Source organism: Zeus faber (assembly GCF_960531495.2).
Source record: "Zeus faber genome assembly, chromosome: 21".
Classification (NCBI taxonomy): Eukaryota; Metazoa; Chordata; class Actinopteri; order Zeiformes; family Zeidae; genus Zeus; species Zeus faber.
The window spans coordinates 10,709,704-10,737,609 of NC_137208.1; the positions used below are offsets into that span (position 1 = coordinate 10,709,704).

A 27,906-nucleotide genomic window follows, 5' to 3' on the forward strand; every position below is an offset into this window, starting at 1 on the left:
ACACACACACACACACACACACACACACACACACGTAAAGGCATCTGTGTGGAACTTATGTGAACCAATCCTTTTGTCTTCTGCCTTCCCTCTTTTCTGTTCTTCTCGCCAGGATCTACTGCACACAGTTTTCCAGAACGGCAATATTGTGAAGACGTACACGTTCGACGAGGTCAGAGACAATGCCAAGCTGAAAGACAGCGAGCTGAAAGAGCTGCTGCAATGAGCGCCCCTCACCCCGCCCCACGCCACTCATGACCCCCCCCCCCCCCCCCAACACCCTTCACCTTTTGGCCTCGAATGTCACCCAGCGAACGGAGGTAGCGTACACCACTGATAGACCCCCTCCTGCCTGCAACACCCTCCTTCCCTCCCTCCCCCCTTTTAAAAAGCACCCAAGAAAGAGAGCCCAGTTCTGGACAAAATCCCCGGCCCCCAGTTCTGAAGTACTGCTGGTACTATACCCGCAACCAATGCCAAACCAACCAACCCCCCCCCCCCGCCTGAGCGACAGAGAACCTGGGAGAGAGGGGGAGAGTGAGAGAGGGAGGAAGGGGGAGAGAGAGGGAGTGAGAGGGGGAGAGAGAGGTGAAAGGTGTGTGCAGTGTGTTGGGGGAGTTGCACTGAGTGTTCAAAGTTAGGGCAAGAAGAAATGTGACACCACCAGGGAATAATTGTGATAATAACGACGCGGACGGCGTGCCCCTCATCTTGTGGTCAGGTCCAACAACAAAATCTGAACGTAATTACAAGTTCCCCTCGAGTTCTTTGCAAAAGTCGGCTGAATTGCGATGTCATTTTTTTAGTTACAAACGGGTGGGGGGTGGGGTAGTAAACGTTCCTTTTTGCAAATGTATCACCACTGATCCCGAAGCTTTAAACTAGTAAACAGTACTGTGGTGTAAGAAAACAATATCCTTTAATTGTCCCTCGTGAAGCACATTTTACAATTGGCTTTTTTAAATGTGGTTCAACACGCGCTTGCTGATTTATGATTTAGCGGATTTGGGTCATCTGGGTGATTAGCGGTCTTGAAAGCCAATAGTTACCTGATGTGGAGCGCAGAAACGGTCCTCACAGGAATGGAGAAGAATACGTATGTCCAATGTGTCGACGATTTAAATGTGGCTCCCGGGCAGAGATGTAAATGTTAAATGTCGAAGTGTGTGTGTGTGTGTGTGTGTGTGTGTGTGTGTGTGTGTGTGTGTGTGTGTGTGTGTGTGTGTGTGTGTGTGTGTGTGTGTGTGTGTGTGTGTGTGTGTGTGTGTGTGTGTGTGTGTGTGTGTGTGTGTGTGTGCACGCGCGCTCACGCGTGCGCACAGGTGGTTGTAAGTGCACTGATGTTTTCTTCCTTTCAAGGATTGTGTGGTATTCCTTTATGCAAGAGTATTTTGTGATGCGGGTGAGGGGTCGAGGAGGGGGGATTACTTAGCGAAGCCTTTTCCTGGAAAGGAGTAGCGCGGCATTGAACCCAAACCACCAAACCGCTCTGGCTTTTAGAGGAGTCGCCCGTTCACGGGCGGAAAGACGACACGTAAGGGTGGAAATTTATACCCAAGCATCTCCTCAGAATCTCCTGTGGGAAAAGTTGTTGTTTGATCGAAAGGGTAAGGGTGTTTGAGCAGGACCTTGGCCACGTTGCCAAAAAAAAAAAAAAAAAGCTACGCCCTGTGTATCACACTGCCTTAACTCCTGACAAGCGGGGCCGTTTTCCCCACGGAGGATTCCGGAGAAGATACAGTTCACCTCTTGGTATACAACTTTTACGAACCTGCTTCCGAGAAGCTAACGTTTGTTTTTGTGTGATCTATGTCACATATCATTCCAGGCATACCTAGTGATAGTTGGCCCTCTTTTTTTTGTCTTGTTTTGTATTTTTTGGTAAAATGGGGGTTCCAGTAAAGCGCCCTCCTGGAGTTTGTAATCTCCCCCCTTTTTAAACGTTGTTGAGCGTCCATATTCGGTCACAATGTCGCGTTAGTCCTTTTCAGAGGGTGAAGCTCCTGTATTTCTTGTGGCGGAGGTCGGGAAAGGAACTCGGAGGAGTCGGTGACATCACGGGATCAGAAAGACGCATGGTCGGGTGACTTGGATGTCGTTGCACATCAGACCTGAGGCCAATCGGGCCACCGTGCCGACTTGCGTGGTCCCAGGATTGTGTCGCAAACATGGATTCATCGATTGGCATTTAGCTTTTAACATGTAGACAGACGGGACAAAGTTTATTTGTCAGGAGATCGGTCCCGATGAACATGCGTGGATTTTAATTGAATACACTTTCCCTCATTTTGCACTAAGGAGTTTCAGTGGAGCGATTGGGTGTGCCTTGCCCCAGGGTGGCTTGGTGTGGGGGGGGGGGGGGGGGGAGAGGAAACACAGTTTTGGCCCATGCGCATTCCTTTTACTGTAGTTAGAAAACGGACACAAACTAGTCGTCAGCCGCCTAGCCTTTAATGTTTTTCAGGCGAGAATCTTGTGACGTCACCAACTCCTGCTTGTGTCTCGAAGCTGGTAAACAATACAACCCCACCACATGTTGCGAACATTTTTGGCAACACTACTGTTATTTTTTTCCTCCTTGGTCCTTAATTATTTTTTCCTTTACTTCACCGGTATGTCCCTAAACATATGTCAATATTTGTCAAAACGTTTGTCATCTGTCAGTTTTGTTTTGGGCGACAAAGTAGTCGTCTGTATTTTTGTCGGTTGCATTTTAGTACAAGCTTTTTGATTTTAGTATTTTGATACTGTCTTGGTTCTTACCTCAGAAAAAAAAATATTATTTTGTATGACAAATGGTGTAGAAAAAGAAACAATGCCAGAAATATTGCAGTAAATATCCTCATTTACAAATGTTGTGGCCAAACTGCCTTCTTACGTACGTGTACATAAACTTACGTGTTTGACTGAAGGAAGAGGGGGCAGGTGGGGGGACGACCACACTAGATAATATAACTATAATTATTATTTTTGCCTAAATGACCATTTTGTACCAACATGAAAACAAAATATCCAAAACAGTTTGCGTGAACTGGCAGTGCGACTGATTATTTTTGTGTGTGTGTGAGACAGTATATCTTCAAGCTTTTATTTGTAGGGGGGTTTGTGAGGTGCACTTGTGTGTTGGCTGAATAACAATATGTGAATAGTTTTTGGTTTTTTTTCCTCGTTGTTGTTGTTTTACCTATATCTGTATATGTTGTTTTCTCCCCCAAATTCTCTCCCAACGCGACTGATGTTTTAACTAACATAACTGTTGCTATATTGTCAACAATACATCGATTAAAGGTCCCACCCTGTCAATTTGAAATGTGATTCATTTGAAATTAGCTGTACGGTGATTTTCTTTTCTTTTTTTTCCAACCTGCTGAAATTGAGATTGAATTGATATTTTTAAATGCGCAAAAAAGAACAAAAACAAATATTTCTCCCATCTGCAATTAAATAATGGAGAAGAAGAATCTTTTAATTGTCACGCAACACACCACACTACAACACATGCATACACATGCACATGCTTTGGATGGTGGCCGGTGAAACGAGGCCTCTGCGTTTGACCCATCCTGGCTTGTCCTTCCTCCGGGGGGGGGGGGGCAGCCAGGAGCAGTGGGCAGCATTCATGGACGCGCCCGGGGGACCTGGTAGCAGGTGTCCATCGCTGGTCAGACGATGGTGTTGTGCATGTTTTTGGTGGGGGTCCTTACTGACGTGAGGTGGAGGGAACCCCACGTGAGCACGGGGAGAACATGCAAACCCCCCCACACAGAAAGGCTCCTTTTTTGGAGGGGGGGGGGATAACCCGCCCGGAAGCATTCCTCGCGTAAACCGTTTAGCAAATAAATATCGAATCGTTTATATGTAATTGAATAACTTTCACCAACACTTTTTCAAACTCAATTGCAATTGTATCCCAATTGCACACACACACACACACACACACACACAGACGGCTTGATCTGATTAATGTTCATGGAAATAGTGTTTGTCTGTGGGGGTTAGTTTTACCCACTCTGCTACCCCAATCCGGTCCGCGGGCCCTATCTTGGCCCACCCCTTGGTATTAAAAGTCATATGACTGAGTCAGCACCAAAGACCCATTGAAGGGACCGGAGGTGAACGGTTCCACTCTTTTTTTTGAGATTCGGTGCCTGGCGAGCCACTCGGTAAAAAGGAGTCGTTCAACGTCGTTGATTTGTTTCGGTCGGTGTAGTGCGCGGTTAAGCGGGGAGGTGGTGGGGGGGGGGGGCGTCCTTCGAAATGATTTATTTCGTCGGAATGCACCTTTTATTGTTATTACTTTTTTGGGGGGTTTTTGCAGTTTGATTAAGTAAAATGCAGTCGGGCGAGTCGGAAGACGCTCTTGCCCCCCGTTCGCCGAGCGGAAACCCCCAAGGGGGAGGCGGCTCGCCCGGGCGCGTTGCCGGTTTTCGTGCCTCGGACCCGAGTCTCCCCGGTCGGCGCACGCATCGGTACCCCAGGCCCCAGCCGCGAACGATTCGAACGGACGACTTGTGTCGACGAATGACTCCCGACTCCCGAGTCATTAAAAAAAAAAAACCCCAAAAACGGCCCTGTTCGCGTCGACCGAATCGTCCGCTTCCGCGCTCCCGCTGATGCCCCCGCAACATCAGCGCGAGGAGAACCGCCCGTGGGACCGACTCGAACCTTCCGACTCGTCCGAGCAAACGGTCGCTCTGAGCGGCTTTTCATCCGCGGCCGCCGCACGTCGAAGGTCGTCGCAGGGATTCTCCGGAGCCCCTTTGGGAGTCTCGCCACGTCCCGCGGCGCCGCCTCCCGTTATTCGCGGTCGCCGTCCACATCTGCACGGGAAAAGTCGCGCCGGCGAGGTCGACTCCCCTCCCCCGCGCCGAGCCGAACCGAGCCACCGCCGCTTCCCGGAGACAGAGCAGGATGACCGGACTCCGACTCAACCTGGCCCCGCTGAAGGAGCCGCTGGGTTTCGTCAAACTTGTGGAGTGGGTGAGTGTCATAGTGTGTGTGTGTGTGTGTGTGTGTGTGTGTGTGTGTGCGTGCGTGTGTGTGTGTGAATAACTCCAGTTTGTCATTACAAATGATTGAAAAACAAACTGTGGACTTGCTTCCATCTTGAAAAGTGTGCTTTTTCAAGATTCAAGATTTTTTATTTGTCACATACATGTGCATACTTTCAGACGTATATGCAGTGAAATGTAATAATGTGATAATGTAATCATGTAATTTTTTGTTTATTCAACGCCATTCACGGCGGGAGGCCTTGTTGTCCTCATGCAGTCACCGAGTTTTATTTGGTGGGGTGTTAAACTTGAAAATAAATAAATATATATATATATGAGAGAGAGAGAGGGGGGGTATATATTAAAAAAAAAAATGCATCTATATTCCATAAAACCACGACACAGGCCTCACAAACCTAACCCTTAAAAAATGAGAAAGTGACAGTTACATCATGTCTTTATTTTATTTAAAGGTACAGTACGCTTTGTTGTAATAATTTCACACTCCTCTGGTACAGCGAACACCCGGTGGGCACTCCACCGCTGTTGCTACACCTGTACCGTCCAGTGGGATCCAGTACACCAGCTCTGCTCCGTGAATGCCTTCTACCTTCTTATGAAGTCGATACTGTGGGGTGCAGGTTTTTTTTTTGTTTTTTTTTGTCCAGGTGGGGTCGGGGATGTGTAAATGCAACGGTACAGTGGTACCGCGACGTACGACTGCGTCTACTTACGACTAACCCAGGATAGGAGCGGCACTAATCGCGAAAAAAATTTGTATCGACTTGCGACCGACTGCTCCAAGCTACGAGCGTGGGAATTTGCAGGTGGCGCGTCGGCGGCCGGTCAGCAGTCAGTCGGCGGGCGACCTACATCGTCTGTGGACGTAGTTCGCGGCTTATCCACATTTTTTTCATATTTACTGTGTTTGTGCTGTGTATTTTGTTTATTTTCACCCTTCATGATGAGTCCTAAGAAGAAGAATGATGGGGAAAAAGAAAAAGGCAATGACTCCCATTGAAACTAAGAAGGAAATCATAGAAAAATATGATGTGTATATGGGAAAAATTGCTTCGACACACGACTGTTTTAACATACGACCGTTCTTATAGAACCAATTACAGTCGTAAGTCGAGGTACCACTGTATTGTGACGTTGTCCGGGCGGGAGAAGAAGCCGGTGGCGGTGGGTGTCGCTCGCCGGCGTTCGTTGTTCCCTCCAGATCATTGGCCAGGCCGTAATGTCCCCGTAGAGCTGTGCACAACACCTCCAAAGACTTCTCCCTCCGTCCCCTTTTCCCGCGGGATTTAGAACCCGCCCGCCGTACAACACGTTCTAACAACCGTAACGAGTCCCCGACCCGTGCGGGGTCATTACAGTATGTTTGTGACTGAATGTGGTGTTGTACTGAACTACGTTATATTGAGGTGTTTCAAAAAAATGTTGTCCTCCCCATTGACATACATGAAGGGGACAGAATATTAGAAACATCTCTGAATTAAATGCGGCTCGGTACAACGCCACCACCAACAATGACCTTGATGCTAAAAGAATGAATTAACTCTACTATGACAGCGTAAAAAAAACCTGAACATTATTGGCAACATAAAGCAGAATTCATGGCTGTGCTGGTGTATTGTATTACATGGGATTGTACAGGTGTACCTAATAAAGTGCACACTGAGTGTATGTGGTTTATTATACTTTAGATCAGTGGTTCTCAAACCTCCTTCAAGGGCTTCCAGGGGGTCCCCAGCTCACTTAGCGGACCGAGACACCGTTCAGCCCCGTAACGATCCCCTCGTTGTTTTCATTGGGACTTCTGCATAGCGGGGTCCGGTCAAAATTGCACCCGTCGTTGGCAAAGTGCTACTCTAACCCAAATAGTCCAAAAAGAGCGGTGCCCACAAACTACCTTGAAGGACTCCCAAACACGTTTGTGATAACACGCTGGGAGGGTGCAATTTGTCAGTTCTCTGTAAATGCCAAAAATAAGTGATGGAAAAGATCATTTCCGCATTCAAAGTGTCAGCCGGATGGCTTCTTTCAACGATACACTAAAATTGCTGCAATGTATCTTCCAACCACTAGTCGCAGGGGGTAACAATGCGGGCGGAGAAGAAGCAGCCACCCTGAAAGATATCAAGAAGCCATTTGACACTTTTGAATGTTATTCGACACAAACAAATCACAGGTCTTCCCCGATCGGGGTCTCGGGGACCAAATCTTCATCGTCCGGGGGCTAACGCCTGTCAAATTGAGGGTCCCGCAGGAGAACCTTGTTGAGGCCTAATCGAGGGTCCTTGGGATGTTGAAAATCGCTGCCGTGGAACATAGACCCGATGCAGGTCCAATGATCTTCATCTTGGGAGCCTTTTGGCCTGTCCTACGAACGCCCGACACGGTTATACATTAATGCTTTGCTCACAAATTATTTACCGTCAAGTGACCGCGTTGTCTTTGCGGTTCGCAGAATGGAGCATTTGCCGTCCTCACAGGCAGAGTGAGAATTATACAGTGACAATCGGGGGAGGGGGAGGGTGGTAAACCAGTGACAGACAATGTACGCATTCCTGTTATGCACGGTTACACACGGGCCGTTTTTTTTTTTGCTTCATTCAATTCGAATACGGGGGTAAAAAAAAAAAATACATCTACAATAAAAAAAAAGAAATACGCACTGTATTTATTTGCTTTGCTTGGGGGAAGAAGATTGCTCTGATCTGAACTGCGGATCGCACCCTCCGCTGCTCCAGCTGGAGCTGCCCCAGCTTGCCTGCGTCCACCACGGAGCGCCATGCTCAGCATAATGATATGGTCGACTTTAGGACTGTCTGAAATCCTATTACAAGATTCTTCCAGGCATGAATATGGTAAATATATTGTAATGTTTAGGAGTACAGGTAAGACCTGTAAGAGCCCCCCCCCCCCCCCTGTTGTTTTTACCTCTTTTGGGTTGGTCCAAGTCTTAATTATGGGGTCAGACCCCCCCCCCCAACCCCCCCGTAATTTGACCTATGCTCAAAGGGAACCAAACAGTTTAATTACATAGCCCTTTGGCTGTAAAATATTAACATTTTGGACTGTGGTGGGGGCGGGGGGAATTACAAGTGTAGCCCTACTGAGTCATTAACATCGGTTTTCAATTTGTTTCTCGAACGCTGTCCACAGAAGAGGGAGGAGGGAACGCCAGGTTTCCTACGTTCTTCTCCTGAGAACATTTCCCAGAGGAAAAGTCCATTAAGCCGTTTTGTGTCCTGGATATGTGGGTCAAAGGAATCCAGTGTGGGCCTCGCAGCAGATAACCGAGTTACATGGCCTTTCTCTGCCGTTCCCTCTCTGAACATTCTTTAATACACACACACACACACACACACACACACACACACACACACACACACACACACGATACACACCAGAGATTCATAGACATATTTCAGGCATCTGACGTGTGTGTGTGTGTGTGTGTGTGTGTGTGTGTGAAAGAATGTTCAGAAAGGGAACGGCAGAGAGAGGCTGTGTAACTCGGTCACTTTAAGCTGTGACTTTACCACATGAATAAAACCAATAAAATGTGTTAATTTTCTGCTTACCGAGTCGGTTTTCTAGGTCGGCTTTAGAATTTGAGTGTCATCTATCCTCTATTCCAAACTGTATTCATAAAATTCGACTTAAAGACTTATTTATGGTTCATGTGTGTAACAGGCAATAGCAAATTAAGCAAAAAAAATACAAATCTAAAACAATTCCGTTATTGTACAATGTAGCACATTGCTGACATCTTGTGATATAAGTGATCAATTGGTGGAATTTAACTATTCGTCATTTAGGTGGGGACCCCCTTGGATCGTCTTGAACACACTGAACGGCTTGATATCTGATCTCGCCGTGACTCAGAGACCCCCAAATTCGTGGTGTGACAATCGGGAACATTTCTGGTAGCTCCACAAAGTGTGCACCGTCGCTAGAAAAACAGGAAGTGCCAGCCATTGGCATCTGGAGAAACATCTGGAGGGAGGCCTGTGTGTGTGTGTGTGTGTGTGTGTGTGTGTGTGTGTGTGTGTGTGTGTGTGTGTGTGTGTGTGTGTGTGTGTGTGTGTGTGTGTGTGTGTGTGTGTGTGTGTGTGTGTGTGTGTGTGTGGTATCTGTGGTGCACGACTCAGCCGCCCTGTACCGAGCATTCTTGAGTTATGGCTGACTCGCTCTTTCCCATATCAGAAATCACAGTTGTGCTGATGAGACAGAACTGGCAGTGTCAGTAAATAGGATTTCTTCAGTGCTAGAAAAATTGTTTGAAGCTTTGCAACATCGCAAACGCCAAATTCTGTCCCAACTGTTGGAAAGGGACATGTCATATGTTGTCAGTGTCAGAGCAGTTAATCTGACCTCGTTAGCATCGCAGACTTTTTTGTGACATTCTGAAATTTAAATTTATTGGTAATCAGTGTTTCCCCTAGGATGGAATTTTTTGGGTTTTTTTCCGCACGTTTGCATTGGTGTTTTTTAAAGGGAATCCTATCCAAATAATATGTTTGAGTGGGCTCATGTAAGCCAATTCCTAACTTGGGCACTTGTTCCAAAGTTAAAAAAAAATAATAATAATTAAAGAGATTGATGGCTTTCGCGTGTCATGTGGTGGTCCTCGCACATAGTAAGGCCCGCCTCCAGGAAGAAGAATAGGTGCATAAGGAATACCTACTATCTTTGGGAATACTTTAAGTAATACGTTTCAAGATGGATCTTACCTCCGACCGTGTGAGAGTAGCATCTATGTGAAAGAGAAGTTCCCAGGTAGGACAACGTATCTTCAACCACTCAGCCCACGACGACAAACTTGCACCCTCAGTGGAGGTGGAGGCCTTCCTCAACATCATAAACGAAGGGCTGTCCAAGGACGCTAATAGTAGAGTGGCTCCCCTCCAATTCCGCAAGCCCAGACCGCGTCTTCCCAGCTTCTCAACCACTTTGTCACTTCACCCGACTCTAACGAAGAAGCCAGAATTGAACTTGATAAAGAAAGACTTTAGCAGTGGGCACGCTGAACCAGCGGCCCTGCTGAAAGATGGTGGAGAGCGCTGGTATCTACCAAGCTTTGGAAACAACTATCCCCAGAGACCAGGGCAGGGTCCAGGGTCACACCAGGGACCAGACCTAAATAACAGCCTGCTCGGGGTCCTAGTTCGCTTCAGGACTGAGCCAGTTGCGATCAAGATCAACATTCAGCAGATGTTCCATTGCTTCCTGGTCAGGGAGGATCCCTGTGACTACCTTGGCTTCCTGTGGTTTTGCGACCACCATCTGGACGATGGGGTGACAGACTTTTGGATGAAGGTCCACGTGTTCGGCAATCGCCCATCCACCTCCATCTGTAGACTGCAGAGGACGACCATAGGAGTATGGGGTCAGTACGTTGTACGACACTTCTATGTAGACAACTGGTTGAAGTCATTCGCCGACGCAACCACCGTGCTGAAAAGAGCTCAGGACATGCTGGCCCAGTCCAGCCTCAGACTCCACAAGATTGCATCCAACAGCCCAGATGTCATGAGAGCTTTCCCAGGGGAAGACCTCGCCATGGGTTTACAAGACCTCAACTTCGATCAGGAAACCCCCCCCCCCCATGCAATGCAGTCTGGGGCTCGGATGGGACCCACTTCGCGTTCCATGTAGCAGCTAACAGAAAACCTTTCACACAGCACGGTGTGCTTTGGACCGTCAACAGTCTATTCCACCCTCTCTAGAATGCTCCGCTACTGTCAGCATTCATGGCCCCCCTATCCTGAGAGAACTTACTACCGCTGGTGACTAATGGGACACCCCGCTACTGGACGAGCAAAGCAGAGAGTCCAGCACATCGGACTGTCCGCACAGGCAAGCCAATGGCACTACATTCCCACCGTTCAAACCCACTTTGTGGGCTCCTGCAAAGAGCTCCAGATAGACTCCAACGGCCCTGACAGCCAGCAAGTTGAGAACTACCTGAGAGAGCATGGATGCACGTGGCAGTTCAATCCCCCACACTCTTGGCATTTGGGCAGCAGCTGGGAGCGGAAAATCGGAGTCAAGCACCGTATATTGGATGCCATGCCCCTCAAACATGGAACCGAAAGCTGACCCATGATGTCCTCACAACATTCATGGCGGAAGTCATAGTGATGGTTAATGCCAGGCCGTAAACATCAGTTTCCATAGACCCAGAGCACCCCACCATTCTCACTCCAGCTAAGCTGCTTACCAAGAAGGTTGGTGCACCCCTGTTACGTCCAAGTCAATTCAATTAGAGGGAGCTCCTCAGACGTCAGTGGCAACAAATGGTGTTTATTTCACAGATATGTGTTGACTTGCATATTCCTATCAAATGATGCGTACGACGTTTGCTGTAATATTACTTTGCGCTACTCATGTGAAGTCACGGGACTGTTTTCCCCGAATTATAATCTCCGAATTATAATCTTTTTATTTTTATAAACCTGAATTTATAATCCTGAACCTGTGATCAGCATTGCTTACTTAATTGCTGACATCTACCCGATGCTTGTTGTTTTAGTCATCCTGCTGACATTATCAGGTGAATGCAAAGTTTCTTGGTTTCTTTACTCACAGGTGTGTTAATTGACCTGGATATGAAGTGTCCATAGCACAATAATACAATGTTAGTTTCTAAAGAGATAAGACTCTCCTCTTCTCTCCTCTATTCTGGCATCAACTGAGAAGGATGTCTCTGACCAGAGTTACTATAAATGTTTGGGTTGCTGTTGAATAAATTGCCAAGGTTGAAGAAATAAAATCAACATTGTTTGAAAGCTGTACTAACACGCCAGCTCGCTGGCCAGTTCCGAGTTTTAACCTAGCCAACAAAACTAACAAATTGAACCCAAATTAAAGGTATTCAAGGTTGCAGATTTCGCAGGTCTTCCAACAATAATTTCGGCTCGGATCATGTTTGCCCAAAGAATGACATGATTCAAAGCCTGGTGTATTCCAAGATGTAACCGTAACCAGCTGTGAATCGTGTGTTGAAGTTTGTACTCGAGTATTAGTCCCACAACTAAAACTAACGTGCACGTTGAAGTCATTTGTCTTCAATATTTCCAAAGTGAATAGCTTCAATTAGCTGAATCATGTCACATAACTGTTAAACAACGGGAACAACGTTGTAATAAGGTCTTGGTTGAAAAATGATCTTCTTTGCCACAACTACATTGTCTTTCAAAGAAATGTTTCACTTTGGCTCGAAGTTTTCCACTAAGCTTGTTGTTTTTGTTTTGATGCTGTTACCCTACAGCAGAGTATTATTTTCCCGTCTCGGTTTCAACCGTTGACTCTCTGTTTCTCTTTCCTTTCCCCCTCCAAAACAGCTCACAGCCATATTTGCCTTTGGGAGCTGCGGCGGGTTCTCGGGGAGGAACGTCATCTCTCTGTTCTGCGGCGATGGGAGGAATCAAACCCTGAACGCCACCTTCCACTACCCCTTCAGGTACGGGCCGATCTCACGCGATCCGGTCGACCCGAAATCGGTCTCAACTTATGTCCACAAACCTTGAAACGCAGCATTATAAAACAATCGGCAGACGGGGGCGTAGATGGAATAAATGCACAATGAGTAATGTCATGAATGATGGTAGGAAATGTTGCTACTACTACCATCTTATTTTATCTCATTTTATTGATGATTGCTCCATTTTTAGCAGCTACATTTGAAAACATTGAGCAAGCAACAGTTTAAATTTGATTCAAAATTCTGTGATGCTGTTAAGATGATGTTTTTTTTGTAGTTTTCATTAAGGCAAAGTAGGCAAAATGACAATTAAATTTGCAATCGACTCCATCGATCGCCAAATGACATTAAGGACAGGCGTTTATTTTTTTTTATCCGCCAGGAGAAATCTGAGCATCCAAACGGTGTACCGTGTAGGTGCAGTGCACAGTGTTCTGAAACGGATCACGGGAGCGGGGTGGGAACGAGAGGGGACGGAGTGAGAAAACCGCTCTGGCCCTCCCCGCTCAGAGCTGTTTTGAGCCCCTTTCACACATAGTTCCCGGTAAATTGCAGGGAAAACCTTTCCGGCACTGCTAGTGAGTTTCACGATTCACACATGCAGCTACAATCCAGAACATTTCCATCTTCTGCCTTTTCACACATGCCATGATAATGTCCGAATAGATGGGGCAAGGGACAGTCCAGCAGAAGTCACCCGGTGCGGTCCCGGTCCGCATGTGCGGGAGAGCGACAGACGGAGCTGCAGCGCACGCAGCTCATTCACTTGCGCGCACAAAGAGGATGTATGTGTATGTAGCACGCATATAAAAATAAATATGCCCATGAAATAAATCCTGACATAAGTAGATGAGGCAATAAATATATCAATACATTTAAATATAAGCCAGACTGACAGGGCGGCGGCAGTGGTGCACCCGAGCCCCCAGGCACAGCGGCTGAGGTGGGATCTTTCGTCCTGATTCATGGGATCTTTCATTGCGCCGTGGGGCTTCGTGAGAGCCTCCTGTCTGTTTTAAACACCAAGGTCTGCAGTGGCAAAGAGGAATCAGAATTGGAGTTCCGTCCCATTACCAAAAACAACCCTGTGTCCCCCCACTGTCCCATGCCGCGTCACGCACGTCTACCCGTTGCTTTCCGTTGCTATGGGACTTAATTGAGTAAAATCACAATGTTTTTGTGTGAATTAATAATACTTAATAAATCCTGCACTTCTGTTATGGGGGAGACTGCATTTGCCCCATTACATTCTATTAAATACCACCATAGTCCCAAATAAATTCAATTGTTTAATGTTTGCATTGGACTGAAATTGCACTGTGAGATATGTTTGTAATGCATGTCAGATAGTATATAGTTGAAGTTTAAAAGTTAGTAGTAATTCTCCTCCTGTATAAAATGTCAATACATCGATATAAAATTGTATTTTAAGCCAAAATCTGATTTTTTTTTTTCATATTTTCTCTTTCAGCAGTAACATCAACAAACCAGTTTAAGGATCTATGTGATGTATCTTGTGTTGGTACAGGTTAAGCCAGGTGCCGCTCGTGGAGGGAAACACCACTCTCTGCAACCACTCTGTCAGCACCACCCATCTGGTGGGAGACTCCGCCTCCTCGGCGGAGTTCTTTGTGGGAGTGGCCGTCCTCTGTTTCCTATACAGCATGGTGGCCCTGCTGGTCTACCTCGGCTATATGCACGTGTATAAGGACTCCGACTTTGGACCCATATTTGTGAGTAGTGACACGAATCACTTTAGGAACGTTACTACGATGAAGATTCCATCTTTTTTGATTCTGTAAAAACAATTGCATCCAAGCAGACCTAATGCTAGCTCATCAGCCGGGTCCCAAGGGAGTTTTCCACTGCATTCTATGTTGGGAATGGCATACTAGCTACTATCATCCGAGGGCCACTAACGGGTAGGATCCGACCGTTGGATGCGTTTTTCGGATTATCTGTAAATCGGGCTTTAGAGCCGTGATTCCCAACCGGAGATCTCCGACTCCCACAGGAGGTCGTCAGAGATCACAGGAGGGGTCTCGAAGCCTCGGACGATTTGGCTCTGTGTCGCCCCCCCAGGACTTTGCGGTGACGGCGGTCCTGGCCTTCCTGTGGCTGGTGTGCTCCTCGGCGTGGGCCAAGGGGCTGCAGAACGTGAAGGACGCCACGGGCGACGAGGGCATCGGCTCCACGCTCGGGCTCTGCAGGCTGGGCGACGTCACCTGCCAGGTCACCGAGTTCGCCAACATGCGCACGCTCAACATCTCCGTGGTGAGCAAATGCCTCCATTGTGGTTCCGCGTACCGCACGAGCTATCTCACTTCTCACTTCTCACTATATTTATTTGGGTGAAGGTGAACTTTCATTACACACCTGCCGAGAAGAAGGTCGAAGGCCAAAAGCTTTCAATGGATGATTTTTTTTTTTTTTTCCCTTTTCACTTAAGTCTTTTTTTTTTTTTTTTATGTACTTTTAGGTGTTTGGCTACCTCAACATGTTCGTGTGGGCAGGCAACGCCTGGTTTGTCTACAAGGAGACGCGCTGGCACTCCCAGAGATACAGCGGGCAACCTGGACCTGGAAGAGCCCAGGTTCCTGCACCCATCTAACTTGATACACACACACACACGCACACACACACACACACACACACACACACACACACACACACACACACACACACACACAGACAGAATACATGTACATGCACACACATAAGCCCCTTTGCCACCTGCACTGAAAGCCGTAAATCTTCGGTAATGTTCCTAAAAGTAGAAGTGTTCCTTAAAGTAGAATAATTTCCGGGAAAATGCCAGTACGGCGGTGAATGGAAGTGTGCGGGAATGGAAGCATCAGATTTCCGTAAAGTAGGGGAGCCAAATCCAAATAAAGTGCAAATAGCGTTTTTTTACAAATATTTATTTTGTACAAATATTTCACATTTGTTTTCGGGAAGAAAGAAAAAAAACATTCGGGGGGAAAAATGGCGAGTCCGAACCGCCGAGCTCGGCTGCGAAGATGAGGAACTGAAAGACTTCCAGTCTCCGCGAAGACAGGCCTTTACAGTTCATTCTTAAATTGTATTATTTTTCTTCTTAAAAATGCCACTCAGACCTAAGACGTGTCTTTTACAGTTGGGAGTGCGGCGCGGGGACATCGGGCAGGAGGGAGCGAGCGGACGGGGAGAGGTAGAACGGGTGGAGAACGTTCCTTCTCCGGAGGCAGAGAGTGTAGCACAGGTTGAAAATGATCACGCTGATTTAATAACTTTGATTTGAGGGTTATTGCGTCCCGGGGGTTCTGTCCCCGCTCCGTCAGCGGAGGGAAGCAAATCCGTCCGGGGGAGACGGGGAGGTGGAAACTGAGGTGCTGGTCTCTGAGAGACAGGGAAATAAAAAAAATAAAAATAAAATAAAAACGATTCAGAATGTATGTCCATTGGAGACCGATTGTCCAAACGACCGCATCTACACTGGACATAACGTACCAACTCTTATCCATTACGTACTGTATCCGTCACATCTAATCTAATGTGGGAACAGACTCCATGCGGAACTTCTACATAAGAGTCCAACATGGGAACTACTGCCTTTGCATGATATTTTTTATACACGGATTCCATGTGGGAAAGGGGCTTAACATAGACGGACACACAAAGTGACACAATAGGAAACACACCACAACAAAAAACAAATTCACATTTAACGCACATGCACGTGCAAAGGCACCGGCAGACACACGGACACCCACTACACACACTTTATCTGTGCTACATCGGTACTACAGTAGCTGTGGCCTTTCCAATAACCTATCGGCGAACGCTCCGTTTCCCAGATGTCTGAAGCTGTGTAATCGGGCTGTCACCTTTTGACATTTGCAAGCATGTGATTGTGCAATCTAACAATTGTACAAAATGATCGCGATGTGCACAAATGATCGCAATCAGCCCATTAAGTAATAACTGTGACAGCTGTACTGTACTGCTCCACACTAAACGTGCATTTTCTTAAGCATCAAGTTGTTACACCGCCCCTCGTTTTATTCGGGGTTGAACACAAATGCGCTCTTTTTTTCTTCCCGATATTGTTTCCCCAATTAATTTTCTTTCTCCTGCCGCCTTTATTCTCGTAATAAATTGTTTTCTATGAGGAGAGAAGCCACCGTGGATCTCTACATGCACCCTTTCCATACCTGTGCCTTAGCTAAACCGATGCATTTTGCCTGCGTTTCCCACAAGCTTCTGCTTCAGAAGGCGGCGTAGTGACAGGCAAGCTCACAGCGTGGCTTTGGGCCGCAGCGACTGTGGCCTCCCGCCGCAGTCGGGCTCCAAAACAAGGCCCCCCGGTCGTATGTCTCATCAAGGGTGGGGGACCAGTTTTTTATTTTCTTCAGTTTGTTTCTTTGGCCCGGGGCTGAAACAGATTACGAATCCTCGCTGTGCGGTGACGCTCAAGCTCGTTCTGTCGGTTTTCAGGTGGGATCTGGTACAGATGAATAGAAGGTACTCTGGCAATGTCCCTTTCGTTTCTCAGGGACCAAGACCTTACGAGGATTCAATTTAGGAAGAAGGCTCGTGTTAAAAAAAAGTATTATTTTTTTTTAATAGAGTTCACTGTGATGCCTTGTAAGTGACCTGTTTTCTTAGTGTAAGCCTAAACACGCCTTAGGTGTATCATAATCACATAACAAAGTCACCTGCCTTTCATATATTTTATGCACAATGAGCAATAATTAAAAATATGTTTTCCCCCAAAGAGGTTAGCATTTAGAGAGATGAAGGATTCCTCCAAAATTAACTTTTTGGATATATCAGGTCCTGAGTGTCCCTAGACATTTTTTACATTTAAGTTTGCATTATTTTCCATCGCGCCCTTTATTGAGGTAAATGGTCAATAATAAACACTTGCCAAAGCAACGCGTTTTATATTCACTTCTTTGGACATGTATAATATCAAGTTACTCTAAATGTTGAAATTCCATTTATTTAGGAAACCAAATAATGAACAGTACCCTGGCTTTGGAAACTGTGCACGTTTGTTTTTTGTATTTTTTAAAAATCGATCAGATCGTTTTGTTTCACAGTCAATGTGGGAGCATGCTGTGTGTCCAAGGCCAAAGTTTGAACAGAGATCAACCAAGGTGTACTGGTTATACCTCTGCTTTTGTAATCGCTGTCCAAACCAACCATAGCTTTCTGAGTCATTTAACCCGCCAAGCTGTTATTATTATCCCAGAGAAGGGCATTTTGCCTCTCTGGTGTGTGTGAAAATATGAACTTTTTGCTGTTTTTCCAATTAAAATGATTTTTACATCAATCGCCCTCTTTTGTGTGTTTGTGTGTGTGTGTGCTTGGAATGCACCCCAGCACACTCCTGATTGCATTCCTCCTTTTCTTCCTCATTTACTGCCAAAACTATGACAGGAAGAGGCCACGTGCCCAATCGCTGTTCCAGTTTTCCTGGACCTAATTAACTCAGTTTTTCAATACATGTTGTCGTCCAGTGTTTATGTTTTTGTGTAAATGTTGTTTGGTTCTGTGTTTAATTGTCTCACCCCCTGGTGATTCTCCCCCTCTTGGAGTAGTGATCAGTTTTTTATAGACCCAAACATGATAAATAGTTCTCCAAAGACGGGGGTTGGTGGTGGTTCTCGTTAACCAAAAAGCTGTGCTCTTGTCATCCTACAGGTTGTCCACAGGACAGAGTTATTGCAGCAGTTTTTGATGATTTAAGAATTAATTAAGAGTTTCATTGCAGGTTGAGGAGTTGAACTCCACTTGCAGAGGATTACTCTGTCCTAGATGCAATGGCATACAAATACTTCATGTTGTATGCCCAGCATGCTGACAGCACAGGTAAAAAAAAAAAAAAAAAAAAAGATGTGCAAGTTTGTGTAAAATTATATAAAACCATTGAGTGTAGAAAATACAAATTTAGAATCTTCCGTCGATAGTGATTCCCATTTTTCTCACTCCATGTATTTGCTTATCTGAAATATAAATTAGTTATTAGTTGATATGAATAAATCTGTAATAAAATAAAAATAAAAAAATCAATTTTAACCTGGCATCCCCTGCTGGGTGTATTTTACCAAAAAGGCGAGCCAGTTCAAATGTATTATGTGGGAAGACCTTAAGTTATAAAAAAAAAAAAAAAAAATTCGGAACTTTGTGGTAGAAAGTCAACAGAATGATCCTAACTTCAGGAGAGAATGTGTCCTGTGACCTCACCGAGCAAACAGACGCAGCTTTACGTGCTGGAATGCGGCTTTATTATGGAACGTTTGTGCCCAATCTCGAGTGCGTGGTCTGCGCAAAAAAAAAAGTCTGTGCAGGGAAAAGAGATGCAAAATGGAACAGGGGATTCAATTAAAAGTTAAGTAAAGACTGCTGTGTCTGGGTGTCTCCTCTTTTATGGCCTCTCCTTCCGAGAAACTGAGGTCACACCATCTACACTTGAAAACCGATCGCGTGTCTACATCGTGGTAAAGCCACAAAGGTTGAAGGCCATCAGTATAAAGCAATGCATGCATATTGCGTATAGGGTGACCACAGTTTCAAACCCCCAAACTGGGACTCTGGTTTGATTATGCGGTCACCCTATGACCATGGTGATAAAAAGTTTGTTAGTCCATGCAGATTTCTTAACCACTTTCAGGGGAAAAATAATTACAGTACAACAAGGTAATAATAAAAAAGTAGCCGTGCTCTTTTTATTTACATGTTTTTGAACCCAAGCTTTGTTCAGTGTCCTTATCTGTAGTTTGTAAGTCGACACAAACTAAGGACATGCCAACTTAAAACAATCTGATTATCGTAAACGGAGGAAAGACATGATTACACGAGAGCATTTTGATTGGTTAGGATATACTCATGATACAAAGCTACCCATTTCTCCACTCCATAAAAGATGACGGAAGTAAATCCCTGCACCAAATACAGTTTATAAAAAAAAAAAAAAAAATCACAAGTTAAGAATTATTTATTTTCCATAAGAGAAAAGTCTCCAGTTTTTAAGTCTCTAATCGCTGTCATCAGAGCCGCGGTTGGACGTCTCATTGTTGGAGGCCTCCGGTTCCGAGCCGTTGTCGGAGCGGCGCGGGGACCCCTCGTTGTCCGATGCGGCGTCGGACCCCTTATCCGAGGCGGCAGGGGCCGCCGGCGAGCCGGGCCGTGACTCCCCGTCCGATCCCGACCGACTTCCCTTGCTCTCGTTGTCGGACTGCTCCGAGTCCGACTGCCGCCGCGCCCTCCTCTTCTTCTTGACCGGGCGGTCGCTGCCCGAGTCGTCCGCGTCGGAGCCGGCCGCCGAGCGCGGGGGGCTTCCCACCTCGCTGCCGGAGTGGCGGCGCCGACCCTCGTCGGAGTCGCTGTCCGAGGCGATGCGCTTCCTGTGGCCGCCCGCGTTGTCGGAGCCGGAGCCGCTGTCTCTCTGGGTGCTACCGGGGCGAGGGGGAGAGGATGAAATGGAGCAATGACGCTATGACACAGTGGCCTGTCGCAATCACTCGAGCTGGCTGCCATCATTTTGTGAAATCCGTGGATTCCACAATCATGATATTCCATTCAAATGTCGGGAATTTAAAATCAATATAAGAAAGATTAAAATGTGAATTAGGGGTTTTTCCAATCAGTTGGATTGATGCAAATTGACCATAAACAAAAAATAATAATGTTCAATGTCAAATAGCATGTCTGCAACAGGTAGATATGTATTCTTACACTGCTTTAAGCTGAAAAGGACAACTCAATTAAACGCAATTTTTTTGTACGACAATCACCACCTAAATGATCCCTACTACACAAACTTTGCTTTCCCGCCCCGCACAACTTGATCCCATTTCCTCGCAAAACAGCAGCCACGACAGTCTACATAACCTTACCGCTCTTCTGATATTTTCAGGCCGTCCTCGTCAGAGGAGGACTCAGAAGACGAGATGATGGCCTTGGACTTGATCTTGCCTTTCAGGGACGGCGGCAGACGGTCCGGCTGGGACTGAAGGAAACGTTGCGTTCATTCATTCGTTTGATTCACTTCAATCCTTCCTTACCGTCTGTTACGGTTCAAGGTCGCAAGCATGAAGGAGGGTTGAGGCTCCGGCAATAAAGCAAACAGCCCCCTGCGGCCGGCGCCAGACTTTTTGTGTGACCCCATCCAGGTTCCGGACGCGGTGGAAAAATGTTCAACTTTAACAAATCTCCGGGGCCGACGATGACCGGAAGCTACTGTTGGTAAGCAACTGGTGAGCTCGCGTTACCGGAACCAAGTTTAAAACCAAGTTAGCTGGCGTGCGTGTATAAAAATGACAAAACGGCGTAAACACCACATAAAGGACGTTTTTAAGCTCTTTCATCCCTCGAGAGAATCCAACAAACTCCAACCTTCTCGATCCGCTTCCTCTCCTTGGGTTTGCGTTGCCTCTTGGCTCGCGATCCTCCCGCCGCCTCCTCGTCGTCGTCGCTGCCGTCCTCTCCCCTGGCGGCTCTGAAACGCAGCTCACACTGAACACACCGATCCCTGCCCCAGCGGGGGACACACACACACACACACACACACACACACACACACACACACACACACACACACACACACACACACACACACACACACACACACACACACACACACACCCCCCTCCTCGCTCAGCTCACCTCCTCCTCTTCCTCTTGGTGGGCAGATCCTCGTCAGAGTCGTCGTTGACGAACTCGTCCATGTCGCCGGTTTTCTTGCGCTGCTGGGGGGGGGATTGGACCGTGAGAGTTGGTTGGACGCTGGACCGCAGAGTTCTCCGGGGGGGTTTTGAGACTCACCCGCCCGCCTCTCTTCTTCTCCTTCGTCGTCGACTCCTTTGGCCCGTCCGCGAAGTTGAGCAAGTTCTTGGTCTTCTCCACGTACATGGCCCTCTGCTCCAGGAGCTTCTTCTGCTCCTCCACCACCTTGTTTCGCTTGTCCTCCTAGTGACACATCGAGGCCACGAGCCGACATAGAAGCGTTTTATATGCTGAAATAGAAAACTAAAGCAGGCGTGTCACCTCGGAAGACCGGTGGCAACGTAAAAAATAAAAAATGGCTTCCAACATTTCGGGTGGGGGTACAGACCTGTTCTTTGCGCATCTGCTGCCGCAGCAGGTCCCTCTCCTGCTCCTGCTTGGCTCGCTGCTCCTTCTCCTCCTCGTCCTGCTTCCTGGCTCGGGCCACGTGGTACTGAGCCTGGCTGAGCAGGTCGTTGCACTGCCTGCAGCCAACCCCCCGCGACATACACAGCAAGTCACACTAAAGCGTTTGGCACCTGCGCATAATAATCTGATCCGGAAAGACGCGAGCGCTGCCTTTTTCGAAAAAGCAGCGGAGGGGGAGTTCAGACAGACCTGGCCTCAGAGGCGGCGAGGGCGAGGTCGAACCGCATCTTGTCTCCCGCCTTGCTGAGGAAACTGAAATACCTAAAAGGCGAGAGAAACAAATAGAGTAAGACAGGTTGATTTTTTGGGGGTGATTTGGATCTACGTGGTTTAGAAAGTTTCAGTACTTTATTGTAATGCAGCCTCAAAGACGATATTTGACTACGCCGCAATATTACGACCCCAAAATCCCAGACGATATCTGGTCATATCCTATCTTACCTTTGGGCCAGCTCCAGCTCCTTGACGGCGCTGAGCACAGCCTTCAGGTTGCTCTTCTCGTCCTTCAGCACCAGAGTGGCCAACCGCTGGAGCACCAGAGCCACGTTGAACGTCAGGACGGTGTCACTGGGCGCCACGTGACGCGCCTGGGTTGACGCAACGCAATGGACGGCGCTCGGTTATGGTTCCGCCGCACAAGGCAGGGTATGATATAATATGGCCCGTCCCCCCCACCCTCCGTCTACCTTGAGCAGCATTTGTTTACACTCCAGGAGCTTCCCGCATTTGAAGAGCGCCCTGGCGAGGTACAGCAGCACCTCGGTGTTCTGGTGCTTGTAGAACTTCTTCAAGCAGTTCTCGTACTGGGGAGCGGACCGAAACGACTGGCTGTAAGGGAACGCCCGTCTGGATAATAATAATAATAATGTATAATAATACAACCGAGGCACTAACCATCTGCACGGCACTGATGTACTGCTTCTGCTCCACGTAGATGTGAGCCAGATTCAGCCACACGTCGCTGATGTCCGCCGTGGCCTCCCTCACCTGGGCAAAGACGTCCCGCGCCTCCCTGAAGTAGCCCTTGTGGGCCAGGACGGCACCTGGACAACACAGTGTGCGCGGTAACAAGTGCGGGGGTTTTGTGCCGGGCTTCACGCTTCTGTGTTCCAATCCCTCCAGTAAAGATTCTCTTCCGTATTTGCCAGAGCTGGCAAATTTTGCTGGGACTTTTCTGCATTAAACGGCCAAATCAGACCGTTTTTAACTTGTCACATACAGTAAAAAAAATGTTGGTGCTTATATGCAGAATTTAAACTGCATATTATTTTATAGCCCATAGTTCTTTGTTGAGAAAAAAACTGTTGAGTACTAAAATATTTACAGCCATGGCTGTAATGTGTGTATTATGCTATATAAAGTGATGACGTATGACTTTCTGCATTAGTAGAATGATAAAAACATAAATAAGGTGAAAAGTCAATTCCTGCTAACAGAACCAATCCGCAATTTACGCAGCATTAGATATGAAAAAGTGACTACAGACCTATGCCGTTAGCAGCGTAAAGGTTTTTGGCGTCGTTTCGCAGGACCTGCTTGTATATCGCCAGGGCACGATCCTGGTGCCTCTTTTCCTGGAAATTCAGAGAGAGAACTTAAAACGTACGCGTCGCGCCCGCCCTCCGTGCGACCTTCTGCAAAGACGGCCTCTACCTTTTCGCGGTCTCTGGTGGGCTGATGCAGGGTCTGCAGCCACACGTTGCCCAGTGCCAGCATGGAGTAGGTGTCGTTCTGCGTGGACGGCTGCTTCAGAATGCGCTCAAACTTCTTCTGGCCCGGCCCCCACTCCTGTTTGGCCAGGTGGAGGTTCCCGATCAGCGACCAGGCGTCCGGGTGATCCTGAGCGCAAGGCGGTAGCGGGTGATCAAAAAACATTGGCGGCGCCGTGTGACAACGAAAAAATTTAAACGGCAAAAACCATAACATTTAAGTGTACATTTCACTGCATATATGTATGACCGTATGTATATGTATGTGACAAATAATCTCTTGAACTTGTAAATAACAGTTGTTTACATAGTGCATTTGCTTCTGCACCAACATGAATAAAGTTGAACGGATGCATAAATAAAACCTTAGTGCAAGTGGTTCATATAAAATAGTAAACGTGAGTATATTTAACATATACAGTGAGTATTAACGGCAGACAGAGCACACCCGTACTTGTCTTCCAGGATAAACATACACACTAACGGCGGTGCAGCAGGCCACATAACTACCTGGTTTATCTGCAGGGCTTCTTTAAACCAGTCAGAAGCTTCATAAAAGTTCCCTTTGTCACGAGCCATCGCTCCAAGACGCAAGTAGCCTAAAGACGGAAGAAAACTGTCAGTTCCGACAACGTATAAAGCTCGTTTCTGTAAATCCCGCGGTTTTAAATCGCGTGTTTCTCGAAGGAACGTTCCGGCGGCTTACAGTCCACGTAGTTGGGATGTTCCCTGAGGATGTTTTTGTAGAGTTTCTCCGCTTCGTGGAACTCGCACATCGCCTCGTACAGGCGGGCCAGATTGTAGGAGGTGGTGACGGAGATGGCGTTGTAGTAGTGCTCGTCGTGCTCCCCCTCGGCCTTTGCCCGTTCCAGGGACGCCAGAAAGTATTTCTATAAAAAAAAAAAAGAGTGAAACATCCTTTGACTCCGTACTCGTCCAGTATCCTCCGTACGCCGTCAGGGGGGGCTCCGTGTACCTTGGCCTCTCCCAGGTTGCCCAGCCTGAAGTGCAGAGCGCCCAGGTTGTTGAGGATCTCGGGGGGCACGTCGGCCTGAACCTTGTCCTGCAGGATGCGGGTTGCGGTGCCGTAGGCGGACAGAGCTCCCTGGATGTCGGTCTGCTCCAGGATCTGAGCCAGCTCGATCCAGGCCTCCACGTCGTCCGGGTACTGCTCCGTCACCTTCTTCAGGTGACCCTGCGCGCGGAGAGGGGACAGCTCTCCAAATAAGAGGTTTTATGGGAGGAAAATAAACGCCATTCAGAGCAACACACACAAACACTTATAACCAGTTACCACCGGATAATATAACAATAAGATAATTGTTGTATTTATGGGGAATAGGAAAAAGAAAAGAATATCTACTGTTTTAAACACACAAAAAAAAATAAAATATATATATATATATATATATATATATATATACACACACATACATACATATACACACACACACACACAAATACATAAATAAATACATAAATAAATACATGAGAGAGAGAGAGATGCAAATCAGCATGAAATGAAAAATGACGAACAAATCATCGAACAGTTAATAATTACCGACGGTGAAAATATTGTCCAGAGTACGTACTTTTGCGATGTCCCTCTTTTCTTGATCGTCGGACGTTGCGTAGAGGGACCCCAGGATTTTCATGGTCTCGTAGTTGTTGGGGTAAGCCTTCAAAACCTTTTCAAAGCACTGTGCTGCGTTTTCCTTGTCCCTTCGATACACATACATTTGACCGAGGCCAAAAAACGGCAATACGAAGGTGGAGGAGGCAAACTGAGTGGCCTGGTAGTAATACTGAAAGGCTTGGTCGTAATCCTCCTAAAACGAGAGAAATATTTTTTTTAATTGAGTCAGAGTTGTTCTGCAGAAAAGAATATCGCGGCCAAAAGACTGATTTGGCTCTTACTTGCACATGAAATGAGCGAGCCAACTGGTAGCAGCTCTCCGCCTGCATCGCCTCCACCTCCGTGTTGTGGAAAGCATGGAGGGCCAGGTGCTGCACTTTACTATAATCCTGGTAAAAAGAGGACAATGCAACGGCTCAAATTGCACAAGTGATCCTTATGTTTATTACGGTGGCTTGAGCCGTATTGGAGCCTCACCTTTTTGAAGAAGAAGTGGTTGGCCAGGTGGTTGAGCACCATGGGGTTGCTGGGGTCGATGGTGTAGGCCCGCGACAGGAGCTGCACCCCGTTCTTGATGGAATCCGCCTCCTTGCTGTTGAGCTCCAGCACGGCCAGGCCGACCAGAGCTCCCACACATTTGGAGTTGAGCTCAAGCGCTCGACCGAAAGCCAAACGGGCCTTTTCCAGCTTGTTCAGCTTGACAAAGCAGTGGCCCATCCCGAGCCTTACTTCAGCTGGTCAAGAACAGAGGAAAGAAAATAGGTCTGTAAGAACTAGGAATGCAGAGGTATAATACTACTATTGTGAAATTACACCCAATTGGGCATCATAAAAAGGAAATAAGCATTTAATAACTTTACTAAATAATGGCTCTGGTAAAATTACATTGGTTTTATTGTTTCATGTTCATTCCGCATGTCATGTTTTTCATTTTAATTCATTTTTTTTATTACAAATAAAAAAAATGTATGTTAGACTTCTTAGTACAATTAATGCCTGAAATTAAGCTTAACTGACTATTGATTTGAGTGACCTACGGAGACCCTTTTTGTATTCTGTTTACCTGGACAACCAGGGTTGGTGCGTAGAGCCTTCTTGTAGTACGCCAGTGATCCCCTGTAATCCTTTTTGTTAAAGGAGATGCAAGCCTTTCCTGTTTGGTGGAACATTGCAGCAATTTTGGGTGGTTAATCACGGCACATCTGCCACAGAGATCCACATAGTAGCCTTTATGTAAAAACTTACCAAGTAAAGCGGGGATATTATTGGTGGCCTGGTTGAGAACAAAGTGGAACTGAGCGTCTGCTTGGTCCATCTTATCTCCCTCCAGGAGGCAGAAACAGGCTCTTCCCAACAAGTGGTTCTGATTGGGACACAAGTTTGTCAATACACCTTCCAATGCAGCTTTTTATTGATATTCCACAATAGTCTGCCAGGTGTGTTTCTCACCTGATCGTACATGATGATCTTATCTGCCATGGTGTACAGCAGCGTGGCCTGCGTGATGAGCTCCTTCTTGGCATCTTTGTTCTTCTCTTTTCGCGCTTGCTGGACGTAATAGGCGGCCAGAGTGTCCAGACAGGTCATCTGGTCCTTCTCATGGTCTCTGTAGTCCAGGTTTCCATCTATGCGGGCCGCCTCGAGCAGCTTGACAAAGTCCTCCGTCTTGCCCTGCTTGTAGTACTCCAACTAAACACAGAATTGGATCATACGTTTTTTTTTTTGTTGTTGTTGTTATTTTTTTTACATAAAACGCCTTAGAATTGGGGATAAAAGATAGAAATTAGCGTTATTTGCGACATGCAAAGGATTCGGATCCACTCACCGCTAAAGCGATCCATATGTGCAGCTGGGTGTGCTCCTGTTTCAAGATACTGATGACCTCGTCTCCCTCAGGCAACTGGTCAAAATCAAGCTCAATAACCTGCCGGAATTAATGGAGAATATTTAGCAGGAAAATCAGAACCAGGACTACCGGTCGCCTCATTCCATTGTTGCCTCGGTTTTGTACGTTTTGGAAGAAAAAAGGCGGCTTGAACAATTCCAAATCAGAGACCTGGACAACACATTAAACATTAATAAACACGAAAAGTTCAAGGAGTTAGTGGTGTTACTACTGTCCACATCAAGAAAATAGCCAACAATAATAATAATAACAACAATATAGTAATTAGAAAAAATGTAAAAAAAAATATAAACGAGCAATAAACCTACAAATGAACTAAAACATCAGAAAATACAGTCCACAATTTAAAAAAACACTTTTTTTTTTAATGACAACAAACAATAAAACCTGTGTCAACCATTAACACCGTCAGAATAGTAAATTGTGCAGGTCTGCATACATATAGTTTAGCAGTTATACATATTTATAAATGCAGCGGTGGTTAATATTCCTGCAGTGTCTGATGTCAATTGTCTGCAGGGACAGTCCTGAGGATCCACAATAAAACACCAGCAGCTGCAGTCGTGTTAGCATTAGCATCCATGAGCAATGTCACCTCAGGACGCGAGCTACACAGTGGATGCGGTTTACCTCGTCTGTGTCCCGCAGAGGGATCTCAATCGAACCCCGAGACATGTCGCAAGACCGGGGGTCCCGCACCGCGGTGAGGTCGCTTCGATATCCAGGAACCCAACAGACATTCGTCCGGTCCGGACCGCACGGAGGGGAGGGGAGGGGAGGGGAGGGGCGGGGCGGGGCGGGGTGGGTGGGCGAGCGGCCGGTCGCGTCCCCGGAGTGAGGCGCGGCGTTCACGGACGGCGGCGGCGCCGAGGGTCGGTCGCTGCGTCAACGGCCGCTTGATCCGTCTTCAGTCGGGACCCTCGCCGAACGTCCCTGGTGCCGCGGCCACTCCCGCTCAGAACCAAACGTAAACACACGGGGCT

General features: G+C 46.9%; 3 protein-coding genes across 4 annotated transcripts in view; 2 read left to right on the top strand and 1 right to left on the bottom strand.

Moving 5' to 3' along the window:
• Nucleotides 1–3,303, top strand: part of nampt1 (nicotinamide phosphoribosyltransferase 1) — a 31,721-nt gene extending 28,418 nt beyond the window's left edge. The window contains exon 11 of the mRNA XM_080022220.1: nucleotides 113–3,303. Coding sequence (XP_079878346.1) covers nucleotides 113–226 — 114 coding nt within the window. The 3' untranslated portion in view covers nucleotides 227–3,303. The remainder of the gene's footprint in view (nucleotides 1–112) is intronic.
• Nucleotides 3,304–4,703: 1,400 nt separating this feature from the next.
• sypl1 (synaptophysin-like 1) lies at nucleotides 4,704–17,809 on the top strand. The gene is made up of 5 exons (XM_080022432.1): nucleotides 4,704–4,980; nucleotides 12,353–12,471; nucleotides 14,021–14,225; nucleotides 14,575–14,766; nucleotides 14,972–17,809. The coding sequence occupies exons 1-5, from the start codon at nucleotides 4,912–4,914 to the stop codon at nucleotides 15,101–15,103; spliced, it is 717 nt and encodes a 238-aa protein (XP_079878558.1). The 5' UTR covers nucleotides 4,704–4,911; the 3' UTR covers nucleotides 15,104–17,809.
• Nucleotides 17,810–19,198: 1,389 nt separating this feature from the next.
• Nucleotides 19,199–27,902, bottom strand: LOC307246607 (RNA polymerase-associated protein CTR9 homolog). 2 transcript variants are annotated; one of them, XM_080022586.1, is made up of 23 exons: nucleotides 27,554–27,902; nucleotides 26,843–26,941; nucleotides 26,467–26,706; nucleotides 26,263–26,380; nucleotides 26,081–26,170; nucleotides 25,495–25,751; nucleotides 25,299–25,406; nucleotides 24,974–25,210; nucleotides 24,358–24,576; nucleotides 24,088–24,271; nucleotides 23,892–23,980; nucleotides 23,326–23,511; nucleotides 23,159–23,246; nucleotides 22,567–22,715; nucleotides 22,359–22,475; nucleotides 22,114–22,259; nucleotides 21,862–21,933; nucleotides 21,593–21,728; nucleotides 21,304–21,447; nucleotides 21,145–21,224; nucleotides 20,875–20,977; nucleotides 20,376–20,488; nucleotides 19,199–19,931 (listed from the first exon to the last, which is right to left on the bottom strand). In XM_080022586.1, exons 1-23 carry the CDS (start codon nucleotides 27,596–27,598, stop codon nucleotides 19,514–19,516), a joined length of 3,438 nt encoding a protein of 1,145 aa, XP_079878712.1. In that variant the 5' UTR covers nucleotides 27,599–27,902; the 3' UTR covers nucleotides 19,199–19,513. The 2 variants fall into 2 exon arrangements, with proteins under 2 accessions (XP_079878712.1, XP_079878711.1); XM_080022585.1 differs by having other exon boundaries at nucleotides 21,145–21,227.
• Nucleotides 27,903–27,906: the final 4 nt, after the last annotated feature.